At 41.0% G+C, this 19,767-nt stretch overlaps 2 protein-coding genes across 2 annotated transcripts in view; one reads left to right on the top strand and one right to left on the bottom strand.

Moving 5' to 3' along the window:
- Positions 1 to 19,767, bottom strand: part of LOC119918271 (synapsin-3-like) — a 110,421-nt gene that overhangs the window by 40,579 nt on the left and 50,075 nt on the right.
- On the top strand, positions 279 to 19,727 carry LOC119918277 (metalloproteinase inhibitor 3). Its single transcript, XM_038738923.1, has 5 exons — positions 279 to 577; positions 9,224 to 9,306; positions 11,477 to 11,588; positions 14,217 to 14,338; positions 17,066 to 19,727. Exons 1-5 carry the CDS (start codon positions 448 to 450, stop codon positions 17,261 to 17,263), a joined length of 645 nt encoding a protein of 214 aa, XP_038594851.1. The 5' UTR covers positions 279 to 447; the 3' UTR covers positions 17,264 to 19,727.

Raw genomic sequence — 19,767 nt, forward strand, 5'->3', positions numbered from 1 at the left:
CTCTCACTGTGTAGGAAAATAGGACCAAGTTTGGATATGCACAAACATGGTTTAGCCAATCTGTTCACCTTTGAAACATGTTCAATCTCTCTCTGTTTTTTGTTTTTCTTGTGGCAGTCTGGGAAAATAAGACGAAGCAGGATGAAGTTCCAATATGTCATCGTGTCTGTGATTCCTGATGGCATCACCGGCCGCTGATTGGCCGCTCCACCCGCGAGCTGCAGAGGTGGAGAGGGGCGTGAACGTATCTCCGGCGCGCTATATGTACGGCTGTGCGCCTCTCCGGGATCAGGGGAGAACGCTCAAGCCAGACGAGAAGCACTAGCGACAACAACCAGAGCAGAGACTTGGACATTACGCACTGCCTACTACTGCAGCAGCCGGAGCAGATCCAGACGGACTCCATACACTTTATTCCAGCCGCAGAGAGGAAAAAAGTTTGGAGAAATGCAGTCAGTCTACCAGCACCTGATCAGCCTGCTGTTTGTCTTCAGCAGCCTGCAGGTTAACCAGCTGACTGAGGGCTGCTCGTGCGCTCTGACGCACCCGCAAGACGCCTTCTGCAACTCCGACATAGGTAAGTAACAGCTTCTGTCGACCCTTTTACTGCCGTTTTTTCTTCTTCTTCATTTTAACCCCATACCGAGAGTAGATGTTGAGATTAAAGTGCTGCCTGCCATTTGGTAAAGCTTATTTTCTGCTAAATCTCTCTAAGTATATAGGACACATAATAACTTGCAATTAAGATCTATGGAGACATTTTTAAGGAACTACTTTTGACTTTCACTCAAGTGTTTACACCAGAACTGTTATTTCTGTTTGTGTCATCCTAAGAGTAACTACTAAGAGTCAAGTGTTAATTTCACTATTTAATTTAACTAAACTTTTAATTCAAGTCAAGGGTTCCCTAACATTTCAAGGAACAGGCATGCTTTTTGTGGCTCACAGGTGAATTATGTATCGTGTGAATTGATAGCAGCTGATAACAGGATCCACAGTCAGCTTAGATATTTTCAAATTGTGCTTATGTATATGCACTCTCTGGTATTTCAGCCACCAGGTTGTAACTTGGATATGTCTGCCCTGTGGTTTTACAAACACTGGGGAGGAGGTGTGTTTACATAGCTTGTTTTACTGCCTGGTGGTTATGCTTTCTCTGACTCCCCAGAATAGTATACAGTTAGGATCTGCTTTAGATAACACTGGTAAAGACTCTGGGATTATCTGATCTGCAGGCAGTTTTGGGGGTGAAATGTGATGAGACAGGGCAGGAGGGCTGCTGATTTCTTGACATGAGTTTCTTTGATTGGTAACCTGTCACTTAAAGCCACACACAGCACATGACCCACACATACAGTCACACTGGCAAATGCAGAAGCTCCATAAATCTTTCTGAGTGCAGCTGATATTTTGCTTCAATAGCATTTGACCCAAAAGCCATCATGAGGCTCGTTCCCTGACACGCAGTCGAACAATAATCTCTCCGTCTAAACTGAGCACGCACACTGCAGCCATGTGTGTAGCCCCTGTTCGCTGTGTTGCCAAGTGTCGACTAACATGTTACAAGGGAAGACCTAGTTTCTGCAGCAATGCCCCTATACACATGCACACTCCGATGTCACTTTTAATGATGCTGCATTTACACTCACCGCTAGAGGCTGATAATGATCAAATACAAATCTCTTATTGATGCTCTGACACCATGAAATGAAAAAGACCTTTTTCATCTTCAATACACATTCAAAATCCCATTAAGACATATATAATTTTATGCCTATCATGTCTGTAAGGTAAATATGAAGCTAGAGCTAAGCTAGGCTAAAATAATCTAGCTTTTACACTTGGGTTTTTGTACAAATTAAACAAACAAGATACAAAACGTTAATTAGTGAGCTTTGGAGGTATTGGTGGGCAGGTTGTTACCTTTGGACAGAGTCCTGCTGGTTGTAGCTTCAAAGTCAACATACGGTCGAGAGTGGTACCAATCTTTTCATCTGAATCGAAACAAATACCCAATAGATTGAACTACTCCTTTTATTAAGACCCTATGTGAAAATATAAAACCTTTATAACCAATAATACATCACATTTTTGTCCCTATAACTCTTCTTTAAAAGATACCCTGTTGGTTTACACTTTTAAATAATTCCACCACAACAAGAAGAAATACTTCACATTAAGGGCATACCATGCCTTTTTAAAAATGCAGTTTCATTAGCAGTGTCCTATTTGCTCATTACATCATCACTGCTCTACAAGGCTTTCCTTTTCCAAAGGCTCTACTGAATGGAGCCAAGAAAATGAGGCTTCTTTGCCCACAAATGCAGGACAAAAGCGGTGCATTTTTCGTAGGCGTAAGCCACTTCTTGTGGTTCTGACGTGGGCGGGAGCTCACAATGATGCTTCGGTGAATCCTCTGTAGAGGAGGAGGTGCTAGTTTAGCCTACTAGCCTTCTGAAGACCCCACTTTTTTATAAGAGGAAACCTGTGAATTAGGACACATAGTTTAGCATAAGGACCCAAATCTCTGAACAGCCAGGCCTGTGGGAGCGTCTTCAGCTAAGTGACCCGGTTGGAGTGAGTGAAAATGCCGCTTCCACAAACACGCATGCAATGCCTTTCACAGTCCTTCAGATCTTCATATAGCTTGTGGTGTTGGCAACCGCTGTGACTTGTCAGTGTAGAATGTGGGACTGACTTCAATGGGTGAACTGATCAGTTGTGAGCCCCACAAATCCCATTTTCAAGGTCCTGGCTTAGGTCGAGGTGTGCTTTGAATGCTCACAGTCCCTCGTATACCTCTGTCCTCTGAGGGAAACACTTCTGATACACTGGTTGGGTGCAGAGCACAAATGTCACAGCTAGTAACATTCATTAATCTAGGTCATATTTACTTATACTGCATGTTCAGTCAAAGTTAGAATTGTGATGAAAAATCTCCAGGCTAATGTTAAAACCAACATGTCAGAGGGTCTAAATATGTTAAAACAGACCCAGCATTCAGCACTACATTGCATCAGTTTAGATGTATAATGTGAATGTGTACAGGACACATTCTCAAATAACACAATGTGATCCTCCTGACCTGGTTCATTCTTTAATTTGACGCCTATTTCAATAACCTCAGACTTAAAGCTGCACTTCTGCTTCTGTCACCAAGCCTAGTTAAAATATGGACATGTGGAAAACAAAAGAACGCATGGGGTTGAAATGCTAATGCGGCAAGGGAGAAACCCTGTAATTCTCATCATCGACTTCAAAGGCGACCGGCCCAAATCTTCCCAATTTAAGACCCATAGTTGAAATCAAAGAGTTTTGCTGGTTTTCTTGGCCCTGACCCATAAGCACTCCACTGGATGAATAACAATTAGGTTAAAGGGTTGGAAATTGGGTTATTGGAGGTTGTCGCTCTTTATTTGACAAATTCAAATAGAAATATTCAAGAGCATGATGGTTCTCTAAGAACTGGTTACGTTTTTTTTTGTGTCTGGCTTTCCCTTCATTTTGATAGTGGTATGCTAGAGTGACCTGAAACCCATTTGGGTAAATTTTCTTGGCTGCCATGTGAGCACTTCCTGATAATATGTAACTTCTGTGGTATTCAGATAAGTCAGAAAATTCACCACAGTGCGTTTGTCCGGGTTAACTCTGTTCTGTTCAGGTTAGTGACGTCCTGTCAGTCTCCCCTGCTAACATACATGGGCACCAGGCAATGACCTGGCTGAATTCTTATGCAGAGATCTAGTTGGCTGCTATTAGGCTGCTGGGTTAAAGCAGCCCATTCACAAGGGGGAATGAGCAGCGCTTGTTTTTCCAAAGCCCTCCAAAAGCAAGATTAGAGGCCCCCGCAGTAAACTTTAACCCTGAGATTTAATGTCGCTCTGTAACAACGCCAGTTCCAAGTGCTGCGGGTGACTGGAGCAAACCTTTACATGCCTGACCGTGAACCAGGTCAGTTGCTGAGGATTAGCGTGATGTGTGTGACTGCTCGGTTTGGGATTGAGAATCCCGCTCTGCTTTGGGTATTTCGTTGCACAGACGAGCTTTGTCAAACAAGTGCAGCATAGCAGGTTTAGATCGATGCATGGCCTGAGGCTTTGTGACGACGCTCTCCTGGTACCATTACATCCTCAACCTTCTAAGGAGTTATTTTAGTTAAATCACTTCTCCCTCAGTCAGCCACCCCCCACCCCTCATCTGCAGGTCAACAGGTGACAGATGATAAACTGAGCAAAGCCAGGACTCCTGTTATGAGAAGCATTATGTAAGTTTGGACCAGATATCTGTTGTTTTCCCCAAAGTATGCTAAAATACGATGAGATGCCAAAGGTTCTGAATTCGGTACAAGCATGTGATGTCCGTCCCCTGGCGCCAGGCATATCAAATCTCCACTCCGCTCCTCCCTTCTGTGGTGACCACACAGCCCCTCAGGCGTTCACTGTTTTTAACAGGAGGCCAGCACAGGGGCGATGGACATAAGCCCAGCAAACGCTCATGATCATGCAATGACCGTTACAGCACAAACCAATGATTTTATCAACTTCAGTTATACTTTAAAAGGAAGCAGTGAGTAATTTGACCTTTAATGACTTTGCAACAATTAATACAATTAACTTGTCATCAGAATGCCACCTTTAGCCATCTCGGCTTGTGAAAAGTCAGACTTTTACAAACCACAGCAGTACAAGTCAATGACTCTAAGCAGAGATCAAACGGCAAATAGAAATTCAATTTAATAATATTGACATTTAAAAAACAGTTACCTGGCCAACAAGTCTAAAAAGAGAAGATCAGAGGTGCCAGTGAGACAAAGATAGGCAAGTAAATGAATGGTGAAGATAAAAAGATATGAAAAACACCAGGCCAACTGTCAGGAGTTGGCTGTGACTCTCTTTGCAGTGCACTCAAAGATACTCACTAATTTGGAATTGGGGGTTTGTTGTGAAGAAATTTATCTTAAATACATTGGCAAAGCTTACTAAAGACTTCAGCTTACACAACTTTTGTTTTTGAGGTAAGCTGGCGTGATATTTGAATTTAAATGTTGCTCAAAGATTCCCGTGCCTCAATCCAATAGGAGGTTTTAGAAAACTGGAAAAATATCACTTCGTCAAACATCAAAAGTTACCCTATGGTAAATTTACAAATTCTGGGATATTGACACTGGTGGACATAGAACGTTCCCTGTTGTCACACAAACAGACCACAATAGTATCAAAGGCACTGATAAAAACTCTCCTTTGCTACCAGTAAGTGGACGTTACAGGGTTTATGCTCTGGTGTTTCAGAGGATTCAGTTTCAGTGTTTATTTTTGAGCATGATAGTGCGTAGAATTCCTCATCCTCCCACTCGCCTCCTCACACTTGGACCACTTTCTGCATTCTAAAATCACCGTCACTCGCCCTGTGCCTCGCTTTCTTTCACACACACACACACACACACACACAGATGAGTAACCTTATTCTTGTCATTCCTGCAGTTTGCCACATTGTACGTAGGCTGAAATGGATGTTTAACTAAATTACATGCTCACCTTAAGGTTTAGCATTTGCATTCACACTTGTGTAATCCCCTGCCTTAGGAAAGAGATACCGAGTGAAAAATGGATTCACTTTTTCGTTTTCTTTTCTGTCAGGCCCTGGTTACCTCTCTTATCACGAAAAGCCTCCCACTCTTGAAAATGTATGTCAGATCCTCTGCCGAAGATGAATACTTGTGCGTCACGGCCCCAGGCTGTAATTCCTCATGTTTAGCTAAGGTGTGTGTGTGTGTGTGTGTGTGTGTGTGTGTAAATTAACTACTGGGTTATTAACTATGTCATGTGATACCAGCAGGCATAACCTTTAAGGTGCTTTCAGACAGCGAAACCATTGCTGCATGGCAACCACAATAACCACACCAAAGGAAACTATAAAGTATACACTGGTATTTTGAGTTCAGCTTTATAGTCTGATTATCCAGTCTGGTACAATTAACTATGTTTATGACTAGATGGGGAAATTGTAATTAGCAGGTGTTGAAATGGCATGAAACTAAATCATCAAGTACTAGTGGCTGACTGGTCGACTGGCTAACTAGCTTACACTTTCTGAGTGGAGGCTAGTTAGCCTAGTTTACTAGCATATGCTTTTTGAGTGGAAAACAAACTATACACAATGAGTTTTTTCCAAATGATGTAAAGGGACAGACATCTTAAAGGTTCAGTGTGTAAGTTTTAGTGGCATGTAGTGTTGAGGGTTGCAAATTGCATTAAATACTCACTGTGAATGCACTTGCTCTGTCACATTTCCCCATGAGGTTGTACCATATATATCAATTTAATTTCTAAGTTCTACAACAAAAAGGCTGTGAAAACTGTCAACATATGTGTATGTAGATAGAAATGGCTCATTCTAAGGTAATAAAAACATAACGGTTCATTATGTAAGGTCTTATACACCACTGGAAACATAGTTGTGAATAATATATTGCACTTCAGTCGATAGATCCTCCTAAATTATACACACTGGACCTTTAAATTAATGGTTGATAGCCATAGCTAAATGGGCTTGTTGACAAGGTGTGGGGGCTGGGAATGTACAAAAGTTTCTATATCTTACTTAGTAAACTGTATTGTGAAGCATCAAACAGTTACAACAGCATAAAACTAATCAGTGTTTCTATATTAATATGTAAATGTATGCAGCAAGATGCCACAAACTTTGATCATATTATCACCCTCTGCAGGAGAAGCAGTGGTGTCAGATTTTGTTCAGTAAAAATTGAAAGTAGGAATTGGTGAATATACATCGTTATGAGGAAATATATACAGACAAATGTACATGTACAGATAGTTAAGTGCAAGGGGTATGGGGCTACAATAAACACTTTTATCTACACAGTATGGCCATAGTTTCCAGTTGAATCAGGGTAATGTGAGATGACATTATGAAACTGGGTTAAATAAACACTAGTAATGTAGACTTTTTTTTGATGTGAGCAGACAGCCCAGCGGTTGTACTTAAATATATTTGCTGAATGGAGAGGAGGTCAAGGGGTCAATCAGGGGAATGACAAAAATCTTCTGTCTCTGGAGAAGCTGAGGCCCTTCACACATTCCCTTGGGTGATGGCACCATCACTTGCCAATTAGTGGCTGCCATTCAACAAGAGGGTCCTATCTGGATGTACTTCAGTAAAATCAGCCAACCTGTGGCTCTTCAAACATGAACATTTGTTTCTTCCGAGGGTTGGTTTTGAGATCAGGGCAGAGTGAGAAACTTTTAGGTGACCTGAAAATAACGGTAGCAGTGTATTTAACAGAAGCAAAAGTATCCTGTTATATCTGCACATTCCTCTGTAATTGTGCCCCAGTTCCTCTGTAATTGCAGCTGCAAACGTCTGTCAGACAGCATTTGGGTTCATTTAGCAGAGGTCCATGAGTCAATAGCATTCTTTGGTGCATATTAAAAGAGCTGACTGATGATTGATGGATTATAGGTTCTGCAGCAAGTTATTGTGAAAGGACAGGCACATTAATGCAATTGGTACATTAATACCAGAAGGTCTAAAATTACATGCATTTACCTGGGCTGTGTGATTTCTGGTGAAGCTGTGAAATTGAGTATAACAATGCTGACAGGTGGGAAGAAAAAAACTATCCACTCTGCTGAAGAAGCTGAGAGTTACTTCACATGCAGTTTGAAAGATATTTCCAATTTTGCTGTTCTGCAGAGCTGCATGGATTAAGTTCATATGAATAAAAACCAACACCAAATTGGTTTGGATATATTCAAACGAAACCGATGGTGCCAAATCCTGAACTACATTAATGTTTTGTTATGTTTAATTTTGTCCAATACAGTCCTCAGCTGTAATTTGTTTTAAGTGCTAATTAGCTAATCTTTGCATTCTAATATGTAGTACAGTATAATAATCTAATATCTAATATTAGATCTTAACATCTAATATGTAAGTACAGCCTCACAAAGCCACTCACCTGACCTCTCCTTTTGTCATAAACAAATCAAAAAGAATTATCCTTTTGTAGTTCATACTCATTGATGAAAAACATTAAATTAAATTCAAATGAACCAATTAGAGTTCACTGTATTGTTATTGGTAAGCTGCTGGACATTCCTTTTAATGTGTCCATACTGGCTCAAAATAAGATTATTGGACTTTTGGGTGGCCGTGCTGTAACTGCTTCCTGTTTGAGTTTTATTTTTATGCCCGTTTCCATTCGCCTGGAAGTAGGACAGCTAGACAAACAGCCCAAACAGAAGATGCCACATGCCTCATTTCTTCCTCCAGTCAAAAAACAAAGAAAGGCTTAAAATTTTTTCCTTTATGGGGAATGTGAGCCCCCGAGGAATGTGTAAGGAAATGCCACTGGGAGAAGATAACAAACATAGCCGGTGTTAGTTGTGTCTGCGGCCAGTCGGGTGTGGGTAGCAGGTGAACATCAGAGGATTGATTGCTTAAGCAGGGCCCGCAGTTCTGGTTAGTCTATTCATCGGCTCAAAGTATCACTCATTTCTACACTCCCAGCTCCCTGGCCTTCCACAATAAGCCCCCTTACTCCTACATGAGTGAAAGCAAACAAATCAAAGTTGCTGCCGAAGTTTTCACCTTGCCAAAGTTTACATGAGGGTCCTGCACACAGATAAGATCTTTTTCAAACCCTGATCCCAATATAGAAGGAAACCTGTTTTAAATACACACTGCACCTTTTTTCCCCCCTCATGTCTGTGTTCCGGTGTTTTTAACTCACAAAAAGCTGAGGGGAGTCACGTTCAGCCAATTCTGATTCTGAATAATGAGTCAAATCGAAGATACAAAAAGTGGATGTGACATTTCCTGTGATTGCTTCAAGTCCTATATATGAGCAGTCATCCAAAAAATCTTTTAATACTTGCAGTGAGATTGCAGCCTTGATACATGAACAAGGCCTCTTACTCTTTTCCTTCAATTTCTGTATCAAACTCAAAAGTCCCTGTAGTGTTTTTCCCACTGCCCTCCCTTTACAAACAGCTGTAATGCAGAAAATCGGATAAACGGATTAACTATGGTGCCAACCTCGTCCTGAAATGGTATTTATAATGGGTTTGCTAATGCCTCCTATTGGCCGAGTCACTGTCATATTTGATGAATTGGAGAGGAAAGCTAAAGGTTATATGATAGAGGAATGTGACAGTTTGGTCTGATCATTTCATAGTCACTATTCTGTGTCTTCTCTTCACAGTGATTCGAGCTAAAGTGGTGGGCAAGAAGCTCCTGAGAGATGGACCTTTTGGAACAATGCGCTACACGGTCAAGCAAATGAAGGTGAGAGCGTCAATCCTCTGCTGATGTTGAATATATAACTTAATGAATTAATAAATTAGTGCTTTAAAGATGCTGTAGGTTAATGTCTTATACTTTAGACAAAGCCAGGCTAACTGCTTCCCCCTGCTTTCAGTCTTTATGATAACTGTACTGGCTCTAGCTGTAGCTTCATATTAAGCTCACACAGCTTAGCTTAGCAGCAGACTGGAAGCAGGAGTAAACAGCTAGTCTACCAACACCTCTAAAGCTTAGTAATGAACACATTGTATCTCACAACTTGTATATACACATTTCTGTCTGTGTAGGTGTTAAACAAATGTGTGGAATCTTATTATTTTCAATTTTTTTTTTTACATTAGACAGAGCTAGGCTAGCTGTGTCCCCCTGCTTTAAGTCTTTAGCTAAGCTAAGCTAATCACCCCTCTGGCTCTAGCTCCATACTTAGCCCACAGATATGAGAGTGGCATTGATCCTCTCATCTAACACTCTGTTAGAAAGCGAGCAAGTGTACTTCCCAAAGTACTGAACTATTTTTTGTTAATGTAGGGAAGGGATGAAGAGAGGCAGCAGAATGCAGTGGGGTTCACATTGGACATTACATCCAGCATTGTTGTCTGCGTCTTACAATATTTAAAGCAGTCAGCAAATTTGCTGATAAAATGAAGTAGCTAATAATGTTAAAAGTTGAGAAAGTTTAATCTTTTTGTGACGCCATGTTTCTTCTTTTTTTTTTTTATGTATATAGTGTTAATTTTTATTAAGGGCCTTGCTCAATGGTAGCTCGGTGGTGGTACTAAGGGAGGGGCAAGTGCTGCTTTTTTCCACATAACCCCACCCAGATTTATCCTGCCGGTCCGGGGATTGTACCTCGACAACCTCCCAGACACAAGCTCACTTCTGTAACCTTTAGGCCACTACTGCCTCTATACTGTGCTCTGTCAAGGGTCAAGAAGTCTCATTGAAATACATGTGATGTCTGTTTTTGATCAGTCATACTTCAAGTAATGATCAGCTCAGGAATCAGTTAGAGATGTCATGCTCAATGACCCCACATGACAAATTCTCTGCTGTGTACAAGCTATGATTCTGATGGTAACCACAAGGCCACTGCAGTGTAATTAACATGAAATAAGAAACAAACCTATTTTTCTTCCATTTAAGAATACTCTTTGATGTCCTAGGTAAAAGCCCAAAGGCACATAAAATGTCATACACTGGATGTGACAGGAACTCTTTACTTACAAGACTGTCTCTCCGCCCCCTCAGCTGCTGTATAATAGCTGAAAAGCAGTTTGAGGTACTTAGCCTGAAAGCCTGTTCTTCACTTCCTCTATATTCTTACATAACGCTGCATATTTCTGATAGATGCTGACATCGGCCTGCTGCTCAGACAGGAGCCAGGCCGGAGGATTAGCAGGCTTACTGGCATTACAGCTCAACCAAACTCCTTGCTCTGAGTGTAAACATTTCAGTTATGTCATGTGCTGCATCAGTACAATCCCAGTTTGTACAAAGACATTAAGTGGCCTCTTGTTAGTGAAGCACACCCATCATCACTGCAAGGATTATCCTCAGGAATCAGATGTGACCTCTGCACCTCTTGTTATTTATTTGTATTACAGTCTGCTGGTTTATACTGTAAACAGTGGTTTTCCTTGGGGACTATAATAGAATACAATTCCCTCCAAATTTCAACAAATCCTATGAGATGAATGCCTTTGGCGTTCCCAAAGTTCTGCAGTTTCAGGCTTAAGTAACAGTTTGTTCTGCTTTTCTGGGAGTGACGCGTCTAACAGGGATTTCCTGTTGTTCCCAGACAAATAAATTACACTGAAAACAGTTCTAAAGGCAAACGCTGACTGATGGCTCTGCATACCTGAGCTGAATGGAAGGAGCTGAAGTCCACGGTTCAGCAGTGACCTTGCCAAAGCATTAAAGTCAGAGCACGTTACACAATGTAATCATGTTATCTATGACTTAGTTAATGGCAGAGCCTAATACTCCCTCTGCCGCGAAGCATTCCTTAAGGAATGACATCTGATAAGGCGGCGTATTCTTTCTTGATTATTTTTGAGGAGGTGAAGTCAGGTGCGTAGTGCCAGGGTTAGGGGTACACCATTGCACTTTCTATTCAGGTTTTAACTCCGGTTTTGTTTCTCTTGTCTTGCAGATGTACAAAGGATTTGAAAAAGTCCAGCATGTGCAGCACATTTACACAGACGCCTCAGAGAGTTTGTGCGGTGTTAAGTTTGACATCAACAAGTACCAGTACCTGATCACAGGTAAGTCGAATTTACACCCTTAAATGTTAAATTATGCTTGTATGTGGATGATTGGTTAAAGGGACAAGTCACTTTACTAGTCACAGGAAGTACTACTCAGCCTGTAAAAACAGCTGTATAGGCCTGTCAAGTCTTACTTAAAGCACGACTAATAAGAATAATGGTGAAGGCTAAAACGTAAAAAGTATCAGTACCACAAGTAGAGAAGAGTCAATGAGGTGAGTCAATAATATCCACAACAAAGCAATAACTTTCTAAAGTTTGCTCACATTAGCTAACGTTAACCACCATGAGCTACTGGTCATACCAGGCCAAGTAAGGCTGTAAGTGCATTTTATTGGTTATTAATTAACATTCTCAATTGTAAGAGGAAGAATGTGTTATGTGAGTCTCGCTTTAAGTGAGCAGGGAAGGTTTTACGAAAGACCCTATAAAGTTGCATTATGGGAACGGTAGGATCCAAAAGTGGCCATCTCAATTATAAACTAGCAGTTTTTCTACAATAAAATTATTTCAATAATTAAAACCCCACAATGCGCAAAATCCCACTACCACTTCAGGAAGCCATTGTATACTACATTCAGATGTCACTGTTACGGTTCAACTTCTTGCTGTTTGATAGACTGCACTCTTAAAAATTAAAGTGTACAATTCAAGATGGATAATATCTTGAATTGTACACTTTGTGACTGTCCCTAACTTTATTTTTTCGTCCCTGATAAATTTTCCTCCCTAAGTTACATTCTTGGACACATCTCTTAAAAGCAAAGTCCATTTCAACCAGATAGATGCTGAAATCACATCCGTCAGGTTACTGTTGCCGCTGTTGTTAAACGCTTGCTCCTACTCAGTGGCCTTTCAAAGTCTTGCTAGCAGCATTGTGAGTTTGTTTAGCCTGACGCACTCCCTCGGTCCTCTCCTTCATTTGTCCTGTGACACAAACTTTCCTACTATTTATAACCTACCATTTGCCACTGTGCAAAGTAGGTAAAGCAGGGGTCCTTTTCTCGTTTCCCTCAACTTCTCAGGCCAGAAAGCAGTTTTCTCTCTCTCACAACTTGCAATTAACAGCTAGCAGGAAGCGACTGTTGTTTTGTAGCAGAAGCTTTTTATGAGTTGATATTTCCAACAGAGGTGCAGTTTACTTTGGACCCTGCTGTGCTTGGCGTGTATAACTGTCGCTAAGTCCCGACCTGTAAATACTGCAGCTACACCCCATAGTGCAAGTAAATGAGCTGGCGTTGCCAGGTAGCAACGGATATGTTTACCCCGTCCGAGTGTGAGTGACGTCACTGACGTCTTTCACTGCTCTCAGGGCGTCTATAAAAAGTCCTGCATATGATCAAGACTGCATTACGGGCAATTTAAACGCACCGGGGCCTGTGAGACGCCTGCTTGGCTCTCCTTTGATCAAGCCTTGAGTGCCCAGGTCCTGATTAGTATTTTAGGAGCATGTCACACAGTCAACACCATGTAATAAGCCTGCAAGGGACTCCATTAACCCCAGTGCGGGGATGCAGGCAGAGCAGGAGGCTCAGGGGGGTCGAAGACGCACATATTTGTAAGCTGTCAAATCCTGCGTGGTGACAACACAGTGAAGGAGACAGACATATGGTTACAAATCATGATGTTCCTGAGAGCTGGCAGGCTACCGTGGTGCACCTGTTTCAAGAGTCAGTAAGCTGCAAACGGTCCGACGCTAAAAATAGACGTCTGCTGACCTTTAGGATATTCAGAAATAGGGGTGTTGGTTTAATATGGGCTTACTGTATGAGATTGTCTTACCATACATAAACAAGTTGGATTGCATGAGTGGTATGTTTATATTATCCTATGTTACATTCAGAGGATTTTGAAATTAGACAAATATCAAGAGCATGAGTGCTTTCATGGCCTCATGGTTCGAGAATAAGTAAGGATTTTTTCTCTAAAAGGGGCTACCAGCAATATGATGCCAACTTCAATTAAGTGCTGCTGTGTTGGCAATGTTTGTTCACTGCTTTGGTCCAGTCTGAACAATCTTTGGATGGATTGCCATGACATGTCACACACATTCATGTTCCCATTAGTGATTTGTAGTAACTTTGGTTATCCATCAGCTTTTCCTCTAATACGTACAAAACTAACATGACACTCCTATCACTCAGCTGTAGCTGCTGTCTGTGTTAAGCGCCAATTAGCATGCTAACATGTTAAGCTAAGATGGTGAGCACGGTATACATTATACCTGCTAAACATATGCATGTTAGCATTGTCATTGTGAACATGTTGCAGAAAATAGCATTTAGCTCAAAGCACCGCTATGCCTAAGTATAGCATTGCTGTAGACCATCAGGCCATTATCAAATATGACTATTTTAAGCTGTACCTTTTCAAGCACCTGCTTTATCAGCCTTTCAGCATCTTTGTATACTTGTGTCTGCAAAAGAGAGAAGAGTCCAATCCACACAACCTGATAAGCCGGAATCATGTATTGACACTTGGGTCAAAATTTTAAATTGAAATCCCAACTGTCTCTGAAATTGCCGAAAAGCTGCTAAGTTTCCAAGTGATACAATTTTTTAGAGCTTTAAGTTTCAACTTGGGAGTCAACATGTTAACTCCAAACTCCCTCCATTCTTTTCTCAGGCCGAGTGTACGATGACAAGGTCTACACAGGGCTGTGCAACTTCAACGAGCGGTGGGAGCGCCTCTCATTATCCCAGAAGAAAGGCATCAACCATCGCTACCAGCTGGGATGCAACTGCAGGGTGAGTGGAAACCAGCGACCTCAGCCCGGCAAGGACAAGAAAGTTGAGGCAGGAGGGGGATGAAGAGAAGGAGGAGCTAGAGCTTACTGCTCTTTAATTTTACAACTAAAACTGAACTTAATATTGCTGTAATGGGTTGACCGCTTATATAAAGTCCATTAAAGTTCTTCTTAGTGATTTTAGTAGGAATGAAATACTTACATTATCTGTGGTGCCTTTTTGTATGTGAAGGATCAAACCAATTCAAGCTCATTGAAGCTACAGTTGGACGTCCATTGCAAATGGAGACAAGCCACCCAACAGACATTTACTTAAACAACCTTCATGGTTACATGGCTTTTGTGCTGTATTATTGTTATTTAGACTGAATTATGAGTCAAATTCCCATTATTATACATCATGGATGTTCAGCAGAGACAGAAATAGAGAGAAAACAAGTTTTACCACTACCATTGGGAGTCATTAATAACAGCTCTGGAATCTGCTCAAGTCTTCATTCCCAGTTTTATGGGACTCAAACATGTAGCCTGCTGCTGTGCAGCTGCTGACCCCCACCGCTCCAAACGTCCTACTGTACAGCAGTGTTCTGGACATCTGCTAACACCATCGTCCCTATCAGTATAAGTGGATTAGCAGAGAGACCTGTTTGTTCGTAGTGCGGGCCAGCGCCTGTAGACTGTGTTCAGTGTGTACATGGCAGCAGCCCAGAGGCATCCAGAGAAGGCCATCGATCACCTGAGACTTCAGCACGAGAGTCAGTAAGCACAGGCAGGGATAAACAGCATCACACTCATTAAACGCACTCCACTGTCCCCGTCCTCCACATTCCTCCACAAATGATAATTTACTGCACTGGAAAGGAAATGTGTCGGTTAGAAAATAATTCTCCACAGATCATTAAAAACACTAAAACCAGGAAGTTATGTCGAACTCTCTGAACCGGGGAGGACAGACTCTCCAGGCTTGAGTAACAAAAACACCCAAAATGGGAAGTGTGCCCTCTAACTTGCTAATAGAATTTTCTGGCTCATTCAGATAAGTGCAGCTCTATGTTCCTGATGAGTCTGTTTTGCTGTCACTAAAAAGAGCTTTTCCGTTCATCACCTCTCTGAGTACATTTGTAAGTCTTCCTGTCAATTCATGCTGCATATTCATCCGTGAAGTTGCTTTTTGTGTGAGCACCTGGAGGCGTGACGCACGAAAGAAGCCCAGTACAATCTAAACGAATCATTGAGAAACAAAAACATCACCGCTTCAGGAAGATGGCTTAGGTTCATTTAATTTTCCACAGCACAAAGCATACGAATGCCAGGGTATGCCTACTGGTTTTGCACTTAGTTCTTTAAGAATCTGCCTTTTTACACCTCCCCTATTAATCTGCTGCAGTGAATGACTGAAAGCAAAAGCTGAACAGCAGTAGAGCAAAGATGCGATTTCATGGTGTAGAGATGTTTCACCAAGCGCATGTTCACCCTTTTATATTTCATCCAAATCATATGCTCACTTCCTTTTTCATTAATTATCCAAGCTTATTTCTCTCGTACAGTTGTGAGTTGCTTTTTTTTTTTTCATATGTTAAAGGCTCATTAAACTTCTAGACTGTAGACTCACTGTAGTTGCACAATTATGGTTAGCTTCAACATGAAAATAACCCCAATACATCACTACAGGCACGTCCTCAATTTTGTTAAATATACCTATTTGGCAAGATGTAGGTGAAGAAATCTCACTCTCACATCTGTATGCTAAATTTGAAGTCAGACCGTTACCCTAACGTTACATTAGCATTCAGACTGTAAGCAGAGAGAAACGGCTAGCTTTGCTCTATCCAAAGCAAACACATTAAACAAACAAGATACAACTTGTTATTTAGTGGTTTAGAGGTACTAAAAGTTAGTTTTTGTAAACTTTGACTTAATAAGACTGTTTCCCCATATTTTCAATCTGTATACTTGCTACAGTTATTTTAAGTATTTCACCCCCTGTCATAGTTACACAAGCACATCCAACCTGTGCCATATTTCCCAGCACTCTCTCCTCATTAACAAAATATATGCATTCATCAATCTTTATTTGAACATGATGTTCATAATGTGTGTGCATCAAAGAATTTTCAAAGTAAATATACTTTAAATCCAAGGGTGATTAAAGCATAGATGCTTTATAACTTATGGTCTTTTCTACAAAAGTAAAGTAGTTTCTCCAGCACTGCTCATCGAGGAGCGTGCGTGTATGTAATTAAAAGCGTCCTGTCAACCACCTAGCCTGTCTAATTTGCCTGCAGCCTTAAACTTCACCAGCAGAGGTCACTGTAACTGAAGCTTCGAGTAATGAACCCATTTTCGAAACAATTAGCTCAGGTGGTTCAGTGCTTCACAAAAGCTTCATTTGCCCATCACTACTAATCTACTCACAAATAAAGCTTCCCCAAGGTTAACACAGGCAGATGGAGCAAGATGAAGTGAGGACTCGAAGCACGCTGTTCTCTATCTTGTTTACAGGAAAATGGCTGAACTGATCATGTGACTATTAATAGCCAGTGAGACCAGTGAGATGTAACCTAACAAAGGGTGGGATTGAGTATTAGGGTATGTTACGTCAAGAAGGGAAAGGAGATGCACAACTATTTAACTAAAAAACACAGTGAGTCTACACTAGTCATTGCTATTATCCACGTTTGTTTCCTGCTTCAAGGCTACATCTTTAGTTTCGCTTCTGTCTCTGTAGATTAAGCCCTGCAACTACCTGCCCTGCTTTGTGACCTCAAAGAACGAGTGCCTATGGACGGACATGCTGTCCCACTTCGGCTATCCCGGCTACCAGTCCCGGCACTACGCCTGCATCCAGCAGAAGGAGGGCTACTGCAGCTGGTACCGGGGCATGACCACCCGCGACAAAACCACCATCAACGCCACCGACCCCTGAACACACCAATCCTACCCGAAATCCACTGCCACCTCCCTGACTCCGTCCCGTCCCGATCACTTCTAGAGTATTACAGGACTCTTAAAGCTCACTGGCCTGGGTGACAGCTTCTTTTAAAGGGGCATAAAAAGATCAAATCCATTATAGTGCCTGTTTCGTAGCACTTCTAATAGAAAACAATACCTTTTTTGTTGTGCTGATCACCCTGGTGAACTCTATTATCATTTTCCCAAACCCCATTTCAAACAGTCCTTGCACCAGACTGTCCAATTAGGGTTCAGTGGTGTTAAAAGGTGACAAAGACAGACAGTAAAAATGCCAATAAGAAGTGTAAGACTTCAGTAGGCCTCTATTGGATCTTCAGAGATGAGGAAGTAATCTCAAATCATTGGTGTTAATTAGCGACCTGCAGTCAGCCTACTGCTAACCTAGTATTATGGTTATTTTATGCATTGAAGCAGTTTATCTCTGAAGAGCAAGGACTCTCAAAACTCAAGGTCATGAAGTATCACATGAAGTTCAATCCTAGATTGATATACAGCCAATGATTACTATGTAAATTTGAGATGTAAAGCGGTTACATTGTTGCTACTGAACTGCTCTTGCTAGCATGAGACTCGTGCAGTTGTGCACATCAGCAATACAGAGCAGAGACAAGAATTTTTTCAACACTACAGATCGAGTGATAATGTGAGGTATGATCTCTAAAAGTTATACCTCTTATTTTGGCTCCAAAAGACTTTGAAAATGGTATTGTTTTACAGTGAAGTATACATGGATTACGTTCACAGTTTTTACTGTAACATGTGTCTTTATGGATAGTGGTATCTCTGCTTACCTGAATGTTTGCAATGTAACTCATTTTGCAGTTATATCACAAACAACACCCTTTCTGTTCAGCACTGATGAATATCAGAGAAATGCTAAAAAATGTCTGTCTGTTACAGTGCCAACGCATGGAAGAGCTCACTTCTTGCAGAGATGATGATATCTTATTTTTTGCTGTATATAACATAAGCTACAGAAATGAACTATCAACTCAGCTGAAACCTCTGTAATACATTTATTTATATGTTTATGGGATTACATTGTAACCATAAGGTAAAACTGCAAAAATATATAAAAACAGGTCAGACTACATTGTGACAACCATCACAGCCTGTGGAATTGTCCAGAGTGAAAGACCAGCATCTCCAGTGGTATGGTACTTATGGTACTTTGTTTTGGTTAGCTTGATCATACTTCCCCTGACTGGTACCAATCCAATGAAAGTCAAGTATAAACAGAGGTTTCAGACAATGACATATTTTGTAAGTGTATATTCAATCTTTTTGTATTTAACTATTTCAAATGGACATTATATATATAAATATATTCATATAGACAATATTGTCACTAAATTCATTCTTCACCTTTACCCATGCAGGGTTTTTCTTTTTTTTTTCCCGGAGCCGTACCTTCAGTCCATTCCATTAACAGATACAGGTTTGCCTCAAAGGGGGTAAAAGCCCCTTCATCACTAACACTAAAATAATATTGCATCACTAATACAGGCAGCACTGATGACACAAACTGGGGCTTTGACCAAGCTAGTTGTTTTCAATAGAGCAGTTTGACGTTTTGGGAAATACACTTTTTTGTTAAACCTGCTCTTATGTCTGTACGCTTAATATGAAGCTATAGCCAGCAGCTTACATCAAACTCATTTCTAGCTTACAGCATCATAAAAACAGGAAACAGCTAAAAGTAATATTTGCCTACCAGCACCGCTATCATGTTGTCATATCTCCTTTGTTTAACTAACAGAAATACCAAAGTGTAACAACAATAAGTTTAGATATTCATGGAGTTATGTGCTGGACTATTTCTTGGCCAGGCACAGTGATATTCTGGAGTCTTGCCATTTGTAGACAGGTTTAGTCTTTATACTAAGCTAAGCTAACCCTCTCGTGGCTGTAGCTTTATATTTAACAGACAGGCATGAGAAGGGTACAGAAATTTTCTAAAACAGCATTTACACCCCTTCCGGATCCTAAAACCTTCCTCTAAAGTCCGATCAAATCAGAGGAGGACGACAGCACTGCAACATACATTATTAAGTAGCATTGTGTTTTTAAGGGGATATAAGAAAAGTTAACAATTACTGGCCTCTAGAGGGAAAACACTTTGTGTAAAGCAAACAAGTGTATGACAAGACTTTTTCTCCTGCTTTGGCATATCTGTGTCACTATTTCTGTGGTTCATGTTTGTGTAAATATACTGTCTGCTTAACACAGAAACACTTGGTCAAGTTTGATCCTTAAAAAAAATCTAATTGAGGAAGCTGTGTACAGTTTGTGTGTAATCACTGATTCCTGAAGAGTGTGTGTGTGGGGGGAGGGGGCTCGTAGGGGTTATGGAAATGTTTGACTTAATTTCTGTGTTTTATATTTTTATAATAAAGATTTAATGAAAAAATGGGCCACACAGTGTTTATGGTGATTTTTTTGTTGTGTCTGAGTGTG

The sequence above is a fragment of the Micropterus salmoides genome, unplaced genomic scaffold (genome assembly GCF_014851395.1).
Source record: "Micropterus salmoides isolate LMB-PRFRI ecotype aquatic unplaced genomic scaffold, ASM1485139v1 Ms_hic_scaffold_23, whole genome shotgun sequence".
Lineage (NCBI taxonomy): Eukaryota > Metazoa > Chordata > Actinopteri > Centrarchiformes > Centrarchidae > Micropterus > Micropterus salmoides.

Coding starts and splice junctions, on each gene's coding strand:
- LOC119918277 (XM_038738923.1), top strand. CDS start 448: ATGCAGTCAGTCTACCAGCACCTGATCAGCCTGCTGTTTGTCTTCAGC. Junction 9,307..11,476: donor ACACGGTCAAGCAAATGAAG/GTGAGAGCGTCA, acceptor CTTGTCTTGCAG/ATGTACAAAGGATTTGAAAA. Junction 14,339..17,065: donor AGCTGGGATGCAACTGCAGG/GTGAGTGGAAAC, acceptor CTGTCTCTGTAG/ATTAAGCCCTGCAACTACCT.